The 17,324-nt window shown below is 42.5% G+C and overlaps 1 protein-coding gene across 1 annotated transcript in view; it reads right to left on the bottom strand.

The window, feature by feature from the left end:
- Positions 1-942: 942 nt before the first annotated feature.
- Positions 943-17,324, bottom strand: part of CD36 (CD36 molecule (CD36 blood group)) — a 67,899-nt gene continuing 51,517 nt past the window's right edge. Inside the window, exons 11-13 of the mRNA XM_077264677.1 lie at positions 12,265-12,319; positions 9,957-10,114; positions 943-1,425 (exon numbers count right to left, since the gene is read on the bottom strand). Coding sequence (XP_077120792.1) covers positions 1,416-1,425; positions 9,957-10,114; positions 12,265-12,319 — 223 coding nt within the window. The 3' untranslated portion in view covers positions 943-1,415. The remainder of the gene's footprint in view (positions 1,426-9,956; positions 10,115-12,264; positions 12,320-17,324) is intronic.

Consider the following 17,324-nt stretch of genomic DNA (forward strand, 5'->3'; position numbering starts at 1 on the left):
TAATACCCCAGTGCTTTTTATCATGGCATGATCCTTTATGTTGGTGTTCATATATCCCCATGAGCCAACTAAGCAGGGTGGTCTGAGGTTAATTGTTGTGCATATTGTTGTGCTTAACTTAACAGGCTGCATTATATGGATGTATATTATGTATCCAGGCTGATTGTAGTGCTATAGTGTTTTTAATTGTGTTTTAATATGTGCCAATAAAGTATATTTTGTTATATGATTATAAGGTGGTGTGCATATTGTAGTAGTGTCTTTCCTTCTCTGTTTTTTTCCGTTTAGTTTATTCTACTACTTGCACCCCCTATATATAATTGTTGTATGGTTGTGCACCAGTTGTTTTGAATTATACGGGTTTTGTCAAAAGTCATCACAGGGGATGAATGTTGGTGTTATGCCTATGATCCTGAAACAAAACAGCAGTCCGGCCAGTAGAAGACCGCCTCATCGCCCAGACCAAAAAAGCACAGCAAGTGAAATCAAATTTGAATTCCATGATTGCTTGATTTTTTCACATCAAAGGCGTCATTCACATTGAATTCATTCATAGTACTGCAATGCACAGGTGCCGGGAAAGGTCCGAGAAGCCCAGCGCCTGCGCACTGCAGTAGTTTGCGCTGCCATCAACAGGGCAGATAAAGTATGCCTGTGCAGGAGCCGCGACAGGAAGCAAGGAAGAGGATGTCATCGCATGAAGATGGGAGGCACCGGACCCAGACCACGACGCCCATCGGACCGGACTGTACCGGACCGCCCCCCAGGTGAGTATAATCTAACTTGTTTTTCTTATCTTTCAGGTTACATCGGGGGCTTATCTACAGCATTACAGAATGCTGTAGATAAGCCCCTAATGGCGGTGGCCGCAGCTTATATATGAAAAAGTAGGTGACATATTCCCTTTAAAAGCTGATAAATGAATATAATCACTCAAGTTGATAAATATAAAGAATGTAGTATATTACATGACATGCACAAAGTATATCTCAATATCTGTTATAAAGTATACAAACATATTACATTTTAATCTAAATTGTAAAATGTCTTCATGTTAACATTCAGCCGTATTGCATAATGCACTAAAAGACATTTCAAACATAATGTACAAATATAATAGTGTATTATTCATAGCTATATTCTTAGTACAGCTACAAAACAACACATTGCAATATAATACACAGTTATCATACTTGTCCCTTTTATTCACTAGACCATATATAAATATATATCTTGACTATGGACATATATTGACTTGTGAATGGTTGATATATTTTCATTTTGATATTTTGGGACTATAAATGTTATGGTGGAGTAGCTTATTTTTTCTTTTTTTTCTTCATTTCTTCTATTAACATTTATCTGCTGGGACTTTTCTCTCAGGTTTCTGTCATATCAGCAGTTATGGGACTTGTTTACACCTTCCTGAAGAAAAAAAGAAAAGCATTTAGTATGAACAAGGAGTTGTCAGGTGAAGATAATTTATCACCTATCCAAAGGATAGGTGATAACTTAGAGATTGATGGGGGTCTGACCGTTGGGACCTGCACCGATCAGCAGAACGGGTACCTTTTACTCCAGGTACAATGGAATGGCAGTATGCAAGCTGGACCATCTTTCCATTTAATCTCTATAGGGCAGTCAGATAATGCTGAGCAAAATAGAAAATAAATGAAGTTGTAGTCGGGCCTCTATCAGACTCCAAACTAGCTCTAAATTATCTTTTGAATAGGTGATAATGATAAACTTATCCCATCAAAGTTGTTATCCTCCTAATATATTGCAATTCATATTATATAGCAATGTGTACTTACAATTGCTCATTTTGCCTTTCTACCCAGCTAATTATTCTCTTTGCTCTATGTAGAAACAGGAAGTCTGTTTTCCGTCATGTATCATTCGCCAAGCTGTTCCCTCCTCCCCCTTGACAGGGATTTTTTCATTGACTTATGACTCAGAGGCAAAATTTACTTCCTGTTTTTACATAGAGCTTAGAAGGATTCAGCTAGTCAGTTTTCAATCCCGTGATGTCATAGACCTAATGGAAAAGGGAAGAATTAACTGGGTAGAAGGGTAAAATGAGCAATTGTAGGTACACAGTGCTCTATAATATGATGATTGAAATATATTAAGAGGATAAAAACTTTGATGGGAGGAGTGCTTCTTTAAAGTTTAAAAACAGAAAGAACATTTTATCTGCACTATAACATTAAATACAGATACAGTATGCAAAGTGTGAAAGCTGTATTTGGCCCAAGAGCCTATTCTGTGCTTGAGGGACAGGTATCAGTCATATATTGCCTCTAAATATATTAAAAAAATTTGTTACTATAGAGATTATATCAGTTACAACTATTATGCCAACATTTTCCTTTAGAAAGCTCAGGATGGAACATTACATTCGCACCACACCTACTGAAATGGTCTACTGAATGTAAGCAGCTGATATGCGACTGCATTCAGCTGCCCATACATATGTCCTCATTTACTTTTCTGGCCCATATCTAATTAAGTGCATTTTAAGACCATGTAAGACTTATACTTCAGTAGTCTATAACCTAGTCTGTACTTAACAAGTTCAAATTTTTGTCTGAAAAGGTAATTTTTTTATGAATTTGACCTTGTAATGTATGTTGTAAAAAATATTGGAAAGAATCCACATGGACAGGGTTCTGTCCTGGGCCCTATATTGTTCAACATCTTTATCAATGATTTAGATGAAGGAATTAAGGGTACACTGATTAAATTTGCTAATGACACAAAGCTAGGAGGGATAGCTAATACTAGAGAAGAGAGAGGATTCAAAAAGATACAAATAAACTGGAGCAGTGGGCAGCAACTAACAGAATGGTTTTTAACCCCTTCATGATCCCAACTTTTTTCAGTTTGCATTTTCGTTTTTCGCTCCCCTCCTTCCCAGAGCCATAACATTTTTATTTTTCCATCAATATGGCCATGTGAGGGCTTATCATTGGTTTTAGCATGTCGTGTACTAGAAAACGGGAAAAAAATTCCAAGTGCGGCAAAATTGCAAAAAAAGTGCAATCCCACACTTGTTTTTTTGTTTGGCTTTTTTGCTAGGTTCACTAAATGCTAAAACTGACCTGCCATTTTGACTGTCCACTAGTGTTGAGCGATACCGTCCGATACTTGAAAGTATCGGTATCGGAAAGTATCGGCCGATACCGGCAAAATATCGGATCCAATCCGATACCGATACCCGATACCAATACAAGTCAATGGGACTCATGTATCGGACGGTATCCTGATGGTTCCCAGGGTCTGAAGGAGAGGAAACTCTCCTTCAGGCCCTGGGAACCATATAAATGTGTAAAAGAAAGAATTAAAATAAAAAATATCGCTATACTCACCTCTCCGACGCAGCCGGGACTTCAGCGAGGGAACCGGCAGCGTTGTTTGTTTAAAATTCGCGCTATTACTTGGTTACGTGAATTCCCGGCTTGTGATTGGTCAGGTCGGCCATGTTGCCGGGACGCGGACCAATCACAGCAAGCCGTGACGAAATTACGTCACGGCTTGCTGTGATTGGTCCGCGTCCCGGCAATATGGCCGCCCTGACCAATCACAAGCCGTGACGTCACGGGAGGCTGGACACGCGCTCATTTTAAAATGGGCGCGTGTCCAGCCTCCCGTGACGTCACGGCTTGTGATTGGTTGCGCCGCGGTCAACCAATCACAAGCCGGGAGGCTGGACGCGCTCATTTTAAAATGGGCGCGTGTCCAGCCTCCCGTGACGTCACAGCTTGTGATTGGTTGTGCCGCGGTCAACCAATCACAAGCCGGGAGGCTGGACGCGCTCATTTTAAAATGGGCGCGTGTCCAGCCTCCCGTGACGTCACGGCTTGTGATTGGTCAGGGCGGCCATATTGCCGGGACGCGGACCAATCACAGCAAGCCGTGACGTAATTTCGTCACGGCTTGCTGTGATTGGTCCGCGTCCCGGCAACATGGCCGACCTGACCAATCACAAGCCGGGAATTCACGTAACCAAGTAATAGCGCGAATTTTAAACAAACAACGCTGCCGGTTCCCTCGCTGAAGTCCCGGCTGCGTCGGAGAGGTGAGTATAGCGATATTTTTTATTTTAATTCTCTCTTTTACACATTTTAACATTAATGTTGTTGCGATACCCGATACCCGATACCACAAGAGTATCGGAATCCCGGTATCGGAATTCCGATACAGCAAGTATCGGCCGATACCCGATACTTGCAGTATCGGAATGCTCAACACTACTGTCCACGTCATTACGAGTTCATCGACATCAGACATGTCTAGGTTATTGTTTATATAAGTGGTAAAAAATTCCAAACTTTGCTAAAAAAAAATTAAAAAATGCGCAATTTTCCAATACGCGTAGCGTCTCTATTTTTCGTGATATTGGGTTGGGTGAGGGCTTATTTTTTGCACGCCAAGCTGTGGTTTTTAATGATGCCATTGTGATGCAGATACATTCTTTTGATCACCCATTATTGCATTTTAATGCAATGTCGTGGCAACCAAAAAAACGTAATTTTGGTGTTTCAAATTTTTTTCTTGGTACGCCGTTTAGCGATCAGGCTACTCCTTTTTTTATTGATAGATCGGGCAATTCTGAATGCGGCAATACCAAATATGTATATGTTTGATTTTTTTATTTTATTTTGAATGGGGCGAAAGGGGGGTGATTTAAACTTTTATATTTTTTTTATTTGTTTCATATTTTTTAAAACTTTTTTACTTTTGCCATGCTTCAATAGCCTCCTTGGGAAGCTAGAAGCTGGCACAACTAAATCGGCTCTGCTACATAGGAGCGATGCATAGATTGCTCCTATGTAGTAGGTTTACTGCATTGCTATGAGCGCCGACCACAGGGTCTTCAATAGACCTCTGGTTGTCATGCCAACGCATCGCTGACCCCGATCACGCGACAGGGGTCAGCGATGGGATCATTTCTGGCCCGATGGCTCAAAGCGCTAGTTAAATGCCACTGTCAGCATTTGACAGCTGCATTTAACTAGTTAATAGCAGCACCGATGGAGCCCGCATCAAAGCGGGGATTCTGAACTCGAACGTACTAGCCCATCCAAGGTCAGAAAGGGGTTATCAAGGAAAAATGCAAAGTACTACATCTGGGCAATAAAAATGAATAAAGCATATACAGAATGGGAGGAATAGGGAAAAGCAACAGCACATGTGAAAAAAGACTTGGGTATACTAATAGATCACAGACTGAACATGAGTCAACAGTGTGATGCAGCAGCAAAAAGGGCAAATACAATTCTGAGATGTATTAACAGAAGCATACAGTCTAGATCAGAGGTCTCAAACTGCATTCCTCAAGGGCCACAAACAGGTCATGTTTTCAGGATTTTATTGTATTGCACAGGTGATAATTTAGTTGCACCTTGTGCAATGCGAAGGAAATCTTGAAAACACGCATGGTCTGAGGCCCTCGAGGAATGCAGTTTTAGACCCCTGGTCTAAATCAGGCGAAGTCATTATTGCCCTGTACTCCTCTTTGGTCAGACCTCATCTGGAATACTGTGTCCATTTTTGGGCACCACATTTTAAAAAAGACATCAACAAACGGGAGCAAGTTCAGAGAAGAGCGACCAGAATGGTGACCGGTCTGCAAACCATGTCCTATAAGGAACGGTTACAGGATCTGGGAATGTTTAGCTTGCAAAAAAGAAGACTGAGAGGAGACATAATAGCAGTCTACAAATATCTCAAGGGCTGTCACATTGTAGATTAGATATTAGAAAAAACTTAGGGTGATCAATGAGTGGAACAGGCTGCCACAAGAGGTGGTGAGTTCTCCTTCCATGGAAGTTCTGAAACAGAGACTGGACAGACATCTGTCTGGGATGATTTAGTGAATCCTGCTTCGAGCAGGGGTTTGGACCAGATGACCCAGGAGGTCCCTTCCAACTCTACTCTTCTGTGATTCTATGAAATTTTGGTGGGGATTTTCTAAATAAATAACAAAGTTGAAAATATTAAAAAATATGCACTCTCCCTAGCAGTTTGTGGATTCCTTGCTTGGTCTTCGTATAACGCAGCCTTCAATGATGATGTCTAGTTCCATATGAGTTTTACAGTTAATCACAGGCTGCAGTGGTCACATGGGATGAGATGTAATCACTGGCTGCAGTGGTCACATGGGTTGAGATGTAATCACTGGCTGCAGTGGTAACATGGGATGAGATATAATCACAGGCTGCAGTGGACACATGGGATGAGATGTAATCACAGGCTGCAGTCGTCACATGGTATGAGATGTAATCACAGGCTGCAGTGGACACATGGGATGAGATGTAATCACAGGCTGCAGTCGTCACATGGTATGAGATGTAATCACAGGCTGCAGTGATCACATGGGATGAGATGTAATCACTGGCTGCAGTGGACACATGGGATGAGATGTAATCACAGGCTGAAGTCATCACATGGTATGAGATGTAATCACAATTGGATACATTGTGCAAAAACCTGCAGATGACCAAGGAGGCATAAAAGGTTAATAAAGGTGTTTGTTTTGTTAGCTTGCATTATCCACATAAGTTGGTGTGAATTTGCTGTTGCTGATGTCTCCTCAGTTTCTGGTTAATTTGTTGCAGAAATTTCTCTGGCAGCAATTCAGTCTGGAGTGAACATACCTTTATTCTTATTGCGCATGAAAGATTGTACTCTGCTAAGCAGCAAGTATGGAGCTGTCAATATTTCCAGTGTTGTGTTGTAAATCTGTGAGATACTACATTTCTTACTAAGTTCAGTAGTACCATCTGAAACTCTGACTGTCAAACCTTAAGAATGTTGTAGACCTTTGGTCATAAACACATTGTAACAGCATGTCCCTCCCCCGGCCTGTGTCCCTGGACTGCCAAGTAATCAGGCTTGAGTCAACAACCAGTGGGCGGAGCCCTCCCCCATGGAAGGGTGGATCCCAGGACACAGAACAATAGACTCCTGTGTTGGCTGATTCAGTTGTGAGGTGACCTGGGAAGAGTTGGGATCTTATGCTTAGGGTACCGTCACACATTGAAATTTCCATCGCTACGACGTTACGATTCGTGACGTTCTAGCGATATCGTTACGATATCGCAGTGTCTGACACGCAGCAGCGATCAGGGATCCTGCTGAGAATCGTACGTCGTAGCAGATCGTATGGAACTTTCTTTCGTCGCTTGATCACCCGCTGACATCGCTGGATCGTTGTGTGTGACAGCGATCCAGCGATGTCTTCGCTTGTAACCAGGGTAAACATCGGGTAACTAAGCGCAGGGCCGCGCTTAGTAACCCGATGTTTACCCTGGTTACAAGCGTAAACGTAAAAAAACAAACCGTACATGCTCACCCGTCGGTGTCCTTCAGGTCCCTTGCCGTCTGCTTCCTGCTCTGAGTGCCGGCCGGAAAGTGAGAGCAGATCACAGCGGTGCTGCGATCTGCTCTCAGTGTACGGCTGCACTCAGAGCAGGAAGCAGACGGCAACGGACCTGAAGGACACAGACGGGTGAGTATGTACTGTTTGTTTTTTTACGTTTACGCTGGTAACCAGGGTAAACATCGGGTAACTAAGCGCAGGGCCGCGCTTAGTTACCCGATGTTTACCCTGGTTACCGGGGACTTCGGCATCGCTCCAGCGCCGTGATTGCAACGTGTGACCGCAGTCTACGACGCTGGAGCGATATTCATACGATCGCTGCGACGTCACGGATCGTGCCGTCGCAGCGATGAAAATTTCAATGTGTGACGGTACCCTAAGGCGAGATCCTGGTGCCAGAGTGTGGAGGATTAAAAGTTGTCATGTTGGACTGTGTAGTGGCCCACATCTGCTGGAGCCATTGAATTCACTCCAGGACTATTTCTATTTCCCTGGCATCGGATTGCCGGGTGGCGCCCCCGGATCTGCTCCCTTTGTGTGGATTCATTGTGGACTGATTACGGACACTGCAGAATTACTTTCATTTGTGTTATCCCAGTTCCCTGTTCCAATAAATCTTGTTGGATTGTTTATCGGCATGGTGTCTCTTGCTGCTCTGTCGTAAACCCCGTCACACACATGTGTAGCTGAAAAGAGTTAGCAATACATAGCTACATATGTAGAATTGGACAAATATCTAAGAGGATCTACATTAAGGGGAACATGTCCTTTTTAGCATGTAACCTGTCCCCAGTGCGTTGTTAGTGTTAACATCACTAACATGTTTCTTTCATTAAAAATTGGTGATGTAATCATGTGCAAAAAGCACTTTATGTAGTTCGATCGTACCTGCTCATTCAGTCATGGTTGGTGCCACCCACGCAAATTGAATGGAGTTGCACAGACGTCACTTAAATCCGCTTTAAAAAAGCCCGAGCTTGCGCAGTGCATTGGTGAGCGATGCTTGTGTATTGTCAACCGGGGGCTGCACATGCGCTGTGATGAACAGCTCTCCGCCCTGCACTGTGACAAGTTACTCCAGCCGCATAGTCAGTTAAGCTGGGGCACTTGCGCAAGGAGCCGCTCATCACGACACATGTGTGGCTCTGAATTATATGAATTTTAGACTTGAATAACCCCTCTCTGCAGTGGCCAGTTTCCGATTTTGTGTTTTCGTTTTCCTCCCCATCTTCCAAGAGCCATATTTTTTTTTACTCTTCTGTCCCCTAGTCTTGGGGGATTTTATTTGATGGTGTACATTGTTTTGTAAAAATTATCTGGCATTATGATTCTCCTGATCAGTACGATTACGGCGATAACAATGTTGTACATTTTTTAAATTATTTTAGTGGTGAAAAAAATCTGAAGATTCTATAAAAAAAAAAAAATGTTTTTTGTTCGTGTTGCCATTTTCCAAGACCCATAACATTTGAAGGCTTATTTTTTGTAGATTGGGACATTTCATACCATGATGGGATAGATATGACATTTTGATCACCACTTACAGCAATTTTTACGGTATTGTAGTGACTAAAAAGATGCAATTTTGGCATTTTTTTTCTGTTTATGGTGTTTACTAATTGGGTTAATTATCTTTATGTTTTGACAGATTGGACCACATATGTGTATTCTTTTTATTTTTATTACATTTTTTGTAATGGGAGAGACGGATGATGATTTGAACATTTTTTTATATTTTTGCAAACTTTTTTTTTTTTACATTTTACTGTATTTTTTATTCCCATTAGGAAACTTAAACCTGCGATTATCTGATCACTTGTACGATACACAGCAATACCACAGTATTGCTGCATATAGTAACAATCACAATCTCTTTTTGAAGATTAGCTATAGGCCAGGTTTCAAAGGACCTCCATGATAAGTGCAGGTCTTCAACAGCTCATAGCAACGCATTGGTGCCCTGTAATTACGTTACAGAATGACGCACCCCAGTTCTGGTGCACCTTTAATGCTGCTGTCACGCTGTTAGAAAGTGGCATTTAACAGGTTAAGAATCACGGGCTCCGCTCCTCTCCACCTCCGGCTGCTAGAAGCAGGTCCATGCCATGAGTCACAGCCATTATCTGCTTGGTGTTGGTCGGGTGGTCGGGATGACCACGTTAGCCCACTACATACACCTGCTATTGATTTGCGCTGCACATGGCAGGCAGTGGTTAAAAATCAGTGTTTTCAGCAGCACATTGTTCTGTGTAACAGGACTTGTGATGCCGAGAACAATAGCAGCCTATTTGTACTGAAGAATCTAAGCAGGCTATTAAATGACTGCTGATCGGTAAAAGTTTAGCGATGGTGGTCTTTTAGTGCCACTATTTGGTTCACAACATGGACCCTTAGGATTAGCTATTTTGACCATAGAGAAGCAGAGAAAATACCCTTCTTTTGTCACAATGTTATCCATCCTGACCCCACAAGAGCAGCTGGTTACACCTCCTAAATCAATTTGTGTTTGGAATTATTATTATTACAATCCAGACAAATTTGTAAGAACGTAGCATAACTTTATACTCACTTTCCTCTACAGCTTTTGACAGAAAGTGTTATGGAGCAGGCAAGGAATATCACTCCCCCAAGGCATAGAAATAAAATCTGTACAATCTTTAAGGCATTCATTGGAGTAGTTACACTGGATTTAAATTGATTTACCGAATCGTCATCAATCATGGCAGTCTGGAAGAAAACAAAGCAGAGACATATTCCTGTAGTGAATTTTAGACAACTCTACACAATATATATGTACATTTTTTTTACAGTAGATAGATAGATAAGAGACAGATAAGACATAGCATAGATAAAGAGATAATAGATAGATAGATAGATAGATAGATAGATAGATAGATAGATAGATAGATAGATAGATAGACATAGGTAGATAGATAGACATAGGTAGATAGATAGATAAGAGATAGATAGAATAGATGCATACATAAGAGATAGATAAGAGATAGCATAGACAGATAAGAGATAGAGATATAATAGATAGATAGCCAGAGAGAAAAGAGATTAGATAGATAGATAGATAGATAGATAGATAGATAGATAGATAGATAGATAGAGTAGATAGAACGATAGAGAGATATGTCAGTATGTGGCAATTGAAAGTCACAATTCAAAGGAAATATTTTTTGCAATGCATGAAATATCTTGAAATATTACAGTTTTCATCTGCCCACTTAAGCAGGCACACCAGGCTGATACTTCATGTTCTCTATAAACTTCTCTGTACATACAGACACACGATGAGGAGCATCATCATAAATATTAGAGGTTGGGTGAGTTAACAACAACTTTATTGTATTGCTCGAGAACCAGATAATGTAGGATAGCAACACTATAAACTATATACCCAGATAAGACTAGGTATGCAAATCCCTGGTCTCTGGTGGAGGGGCTGTACATGGTCACTTCGTGAAGACTCTAAAAATCTATTGCATTTCTCTGATAATGGACTCCCTTTCATTTCAGCTGCTGCAAGGCACTCAATCCCTGGTGTACGGTCTATACTGGAAATATAGGAAGAATGTGTTGGACATCCAATGTGGGAAGTTTTTTTAAGCAAAGAATAAACAGCACCACGTAAAAAAGTCAAACATTATTTAGTGCCAGTTTACTTAAATCCAACTTTTAAATCTAAAAATGTAGTACCTGACACTTTCTCTTTAAATTCAGAAATAATAAAAGCACAGGACCCTCCATTCAGTTAGCGTGTCAAGTAATCAGTAACGGGGAGGGTGTCTCACTAAAGTATGTGGTAGTGTATTGCAAGTTTATGTGATTCTTTTCCTATTGATGGAGATCTAATTACGTGTAACCTGAACCACTCCGTTGAAGAAAAGGGTATCCCCTTTTGTTTTTCCCTGACTAGCAAGAATCCTGGACAAACTCTTAGCATGGAACAAAAACACGGCTAGATTCACTGTAATAGAGCTGTAATGCACTTTCCTGCATAGCAAATGATTGGAAACACTGCTGGGTAGGAAAAATGGGGAATGGTCCTCCATCGCTTTGATCTCTCAATGAGGTTAGGTCCCCACTAGTCACAGTGTTCTGGCTTATGCAATAAAAATGTCACCACACTTAATAATGTGCATACCCTTAAAAATATTCCTCAATAAAATTTGATTAAAATTAAGTTGCTTCGTAAGGACTCTATATATGAGATTAAAACCAACCAAATAATGATATCGGCAGCAGTGGCCGACCATTTAATAAGTATGGGGGACTTTTCATTTGGTCAGTTGAAATTGAAAAGTCTGAATCTATTGCTTTCTTGGGAGATAACCTGATGACCATGATGACTAGCAGTAGTTCTCTTCCCTCTTTTTGCATGTGGGGTTGTCAAGAGAGAGCACCAGCTTATTTTTCAGCTTTCATAAGCCTCCCACACACCTTAGATAGATGTAAGCTGAATAATGGTTTGATACAGAGGAGAACTTGCTCTGCTGAGAGCTCCTGTGTTCTCTTTGATCCACCCACTGCCAGACATCTCTGGTAGCGACTTATTTCTAGAGCGCAAAAGGATCGCTATTCATCTGTTGGAGGTTCCCTACATGTTAGTCTGTCAGCTGGGTTCCAACAACGTTAATCCAATGGTTATGGTTGCAAGTAGTAAAATAATTTCACATCCAACTGCTCCACAGATAGGCAGCTTTACCATATTAGTTTTCCTCCAGGATTTCTAGAACTATATAAAGACATAAAACTTGGCTACATAGAATTTTTACTATGTTTTTTTTTTTCAAGGGTGAGGATTATTTAGACGTTTAGAAATAAATGCACTAGGCAATTTTTTTCCAAGTAGAAAGTCTTCACCTGCTTACCTCATTTAACCACACTACAGGAAACACAAATTCTGACTGAAGGTTTGCCAGAATGCTGAAATGTGAAAGGCGGAAAAAGTAATTAGGAATGGAAACAATTCTATGTCACATGAAATAAAGCAGATATTACAAAGATATGTATAAATGATAATATTTACATTTATAAAAAACTAGCTGGTGGCCCGATTCTAACGCATCGGGTATTCTAGAATATGTATGTATGTATGTACATTGCGCTTAGCACAGCCACTTAGTATATAGCACAGCCACATAGTTTATAACACAGCCACATAGTATATAACACAGCCATGTAGTATATAGCACAGCCACATAGTATATACACTCACCGGCCACTTTATTAGGTACACCATGCTAGTAACGGGTTGGACCCCCTTTTGCCTTCAGAACTGCCTCAATTCTTCGTGGCATAGATTCAACAAGGTGCTGGAAGCATTCCTCAGAGATTTTGGTCCATATTGACATGATGGCATCACACAGTTGCCGCAGATTTGTCGGCTGCACATCCCAAAGATGCTCCATACAAGGCAGGATGGATCCATGCTTTCATGTTGTTTACGCTAAATTCTGACCCTACCATCCGAATGTCGCAGCAGAAATCGAGACTCATCAGACCAAGCAACGTTTTTCCAATCTTCTACTGTCCAATTTCGATGAACTTGTACAAATTGTAGCCTCAGTTTCCTGTTCTTAGCTGAAAGGAGTGGTACCCGGTGTGGTCTTCTGCTGCTGTAGCCCATCTGCCTCAAAGTTCGACGCACTGTGCGTTCAGAGATGCTCTTAGGCCTACCTTGGTTGTAACGGGTGGCGATTTGAGTCACTGTTGCCTTTCTATCAGCTCGAACCAGTCTGCCCATTCTCCTCTGACCTCTGGCATCAACAAGGCATTTCCGCCCACAGAACTGCCGCTCACTGGATTTTTTTTCTTTTTCGGACCATTCTCTGTAAACCCTAGAGATGGTTGTGCGTGAAAATCCCAGTAGATCAGCAGTTTCTGAAATACTCAGACCAGCCCTTCTGGCACCAACAACCATGCCACGTTCAAAGGCACTCAAATCACCTTTCTTCCCCATACTGATGCTCGGTTTGAACTGCAGGAGATTGTCTTGACCATGTCTACATGCCTAAATGCACTGAGTTGCCGCCATGTGATTGGCTGATTAGAAATTAAGTGTTAACAAGAAGTTGGACAGGTGTACCTAATAAAGTGGCCAGTGAGTGTAGCAAAGCCACGTAGTATATAGCAGCCACATAGTATATAGCACAGCCCACATAACACAGACAGCCACACAGTATATAGCACAGCCACGTAGTACATTGCACAGCCACATAGTATATAGCACAGCCCACATAACAGACAGCCACGTAGCATACAGCAGCCACGTAGTATATAACACAGTCCACGTGATATATAGCACAGGCCACGTAGTATATAACACAGCCCACGTAGTGTATAGCACAGCCACATAGTATATATTGCAGCGACGTAGTATATAGAAACCACATAGTATATAGCAGCCACGTAGTATATAACACAGCCCACATAATATATAGCACAGCCCATGTAATATATAGCACAGCCCATGCAGTATATAACACAGGCCACATAGTATATAACACAGCCCACGCAGTATATAGCATAGCACACGCAGTATATAACACAGCCCATGTAGTATCTAGCAGTGTGGGCACCATATCCCTGTTAAAAAAAAAAGTAAATTAAAAATAGTTATATACTCACCCTCTGGCATCCACTGAAGCTGTCCCAATGCGCGCGATGCTGCCGCCAGCTCTGTTTCCAGTGATGCATTGCGAAATTACCCACAAGACTTAGCGGTCTCGCGAGACCGCTAAGTCATCTGGGTAATTTTGCAATGCATCACTGGGAACAGAAGCTGGCTGCAGCATCGCGCGCATTGGTGGACGGCGGAAGGTGAGAAAAGCACAATTTTTTAAAATTATTTTTAACATTAGCATAGGCAGCATTAATAGTAAAAAGTTGGTCCGGGATGGGCGACACACTGGCGCTGACTGGAGGGGAGTAGGGAGGGGGCACTGACTGGAGGAGAGTAGGGAGAGGCCAATTCGCGGCCGGACTAAGCCTGTCGCTGATTGGTCGCGGCCTGCAGGATCAGGATTTCCGTTACAGACAGACAGACAGACAGACAGACGGAAGTACCCCTTAGGCTGGTTTTACACTTGCGTTTTTATCTGCATGCGTTTTTAAAAAAAACGCATGTGTGAAAAACGCATGTAAACGTGGTAAAACGCATGCGTTTTTTAGACGCATGCGTTTTTATAGAAAAACACAAGAAAACACAAGAAAACACAAGAAAACCCTAACCCTACCCCTACCCCTAACCCTAACCCTAAACGTGACTGAAATACGTGGCACTGAAATACGTGCAACTGAAATACGTGGTACTTAAATACGTGGCACTAAAATACGTGCAACTGAAATACGTGGTACTTAAATACGTGGCACTGAAATACGTGGCACTGAAATACGTGATACGTGGCACTGAAATACGTGATACGTGGCACTAAAATACGTGGCACTATGACTGTTAGAAAATGTTCATTAAACAGTTAGGGGTGAGGTTAGGGGTACAGTTTGGGTTAGGGTTTGGATCGCTTTATCACTTTTTCGCGGCAAAAAAACGCGCAAGAAAATACTGCAGGTAGCATTTTTGAAAATGAACTCATGCAGACAAAAAACGCATGCGTTTGAAAACGCGACCAAACGCGTACAAAAAAAACGCATGCGTTTTCAATGTTAATCATAGGGGAAAAAAACGCATGCGTTTTTTGTGGAAAAAATGCTGCAGACAAAAACGCAAGTGTGAAACCAGCCTTAGACGATTATATATATAGATGGGATCCATCTACTAATGTGAATCAAGACTGACAAAATGATTACTGATTTACTAAAGTCCTCAAGTATAATTGTAAATCTCATGAAGGCAGATGAAACAGTAGACATGAAATGCAGGTTGGGTAAGGATAGTCCCCAATCTCTTATGGTAATACTCCTTATTCATCTTCCATTGGTGTCTATTATACTCTAACTATATAAATTTCTGTTACTGGGGACACCTTATATTATCTTGTCCTAAACTGTACATTACTAACTTCACACATGAGCATTTTATGTTTCACATGGCTCATTATACAATATATACATAGTTACAAGCCATTATTCACACTACACAATACACATAACACAATTGCTGTAATCAGTGGCAGGAGTGCAACAGCACAGTCAGTCATCCTTACAAGACCACATAATGTAAATAGACAGATACCAAAAACCAATGGGTATACAGAACTAGATGGCAACTGCCCTCTCCTTTTAATCGCAATAATAATTATTGTGTGTGGAGCAATTGTAAGAGGAATGACTGCACCGCGGGTACCTGCTTGCCAGGGCCAGAACTGTCGAGGCTGCATCTCCTGTTCCTGTGGGGAAGCAATAGCAAGCGGGACCTTCCTCCTGACCAAGGGAGCGGGGAGAAAAAAGGAGAAAACGCACGCAGCAGAGCAGTTTGGGGCCAACCCAGAGCAGCGGGCAGAGAGGTGAGTGGAGCGCTCTGCTTCCCGTTCCCCCACCGAGTACCGGCGCTGCGGCAGCCCCCATCTACTGCAAAGGGACCGCACCAGAGAAAGAGAGAGGCCGGGGGTGCTGCAGCAGTCCAGAGAGAGGGACTGCTGCACTCAGGGAAGCCATGTGTTCAGCAGCAGCCAGGGAGAGAAGTACTCCGTCCTGGGAGCACGAGCCACGCGCAGGTCAGCGTCCGTCATCTCCCGCCACCAGCCATGGGGACCAGAGAGAAGGAGACATGCAGTGTGAGCCCAGTGACTACCAGAGAACAGGCCGCTGTCTGGCCCGTATCCATGAGTACAGAGCACATGCCACATAAGAGTGACCAGGAATGGGACAGACACCTGTGTCCTGACGTTGCCAGTGAATATTTGCCCAGACACTTGACCCCTGTCTTTGCCAGTGTATATTTGCAGAGCCACGTTGAGCTTGTACATTGCGGTGGCACACACCCTTGTCAGCCACTGCAGCATATGGACTAGGGGTAAGCGGAAGATGCAGGAGACTGACCACTGCCACCAGAAGACGAGGTGCGCGTTGTTGCCCAAAGGACCTCATTGGAAAAGACACAGCGCCAGCCGTTGTCAGCGCTATTCACTTTATGGACTTAGGAACCACTGACTTACATCAGAACTGCTGTTATCTGAACCGTTGTTCTTCAACTCACAATATCGTTTGTCATTTGAACTGTTTAATCCCCTGTTTAATGATGCACATCCCTGCAAGGATACTTGTTATACTTGTTAACCCTTGCTCTGCCTCCTGTCCGTCACTGGATCTCGCAACCTGCTCACACAATAATGGTGTAAAAAATCTTTAGCAACATTACTATACTGCAAAAAAAAATTGATATTTACACAGTCTTATCATCAGTTTCCTGTGGTTGCTGTCATAGTTTGAATATGGTGTGAACCATGCTGCTATTACATTTAGACCTGCAGAGTTCAGGTCAAACTACAGGAAAAATATACACCAAAAATATACAGACCTCTGACGAAGACCTTTGCTGAAACGCGCATCAGGGTGGATGCCTGGAAGTCTCCAGCTATTTCATTATACTGCAGTGAGTAGGGTTGAGCGACTTTCGCTTTTTTAGGATCGAGTTGGGTTTTGTGAAACCCGACCTTCTCAAAAGTCGGATCGTGTGAAATCGGCCGATTCTACTGTAAAGTCGGGTTCCGGTCCCGGAACACGAAACCCAATGCAAGTCAATGTGCATTCATATCTCTCTCTCTCTCTCTCTCTCTCGAAATCACTGCAGCCCAAACGGTAATATGGCTCTATGACGCCGCAGAAACCGGGCCGGAACCTATGTCATCACGCTGCCCTCAATTAATTGGCTGAAAAAATGGCGGGGAAGGCGTCATTCAAAACGCGACTTTGGCGCCAAGATCGCGTACCGCATGGCCGACCCCACGCTGGGGTCGGGTCGGGTTTCATG

This window comes from Ranitomeya variabilis, chromosome 5 (genome assembly GCF_051348905.1).
Source record: "Ranitomeya variabilis isolate aRanVar5 chromosome 5, aRanVar5.hap1, whole genome shotgun sequence".
Taxonomy (NCBI): domain Eukaryota; kingdom Metazoa; phylum Chordata; class Amphibia; order Anura; family Dendrobatidae; genus Ranitomeya; species Ranitomeya variabilis.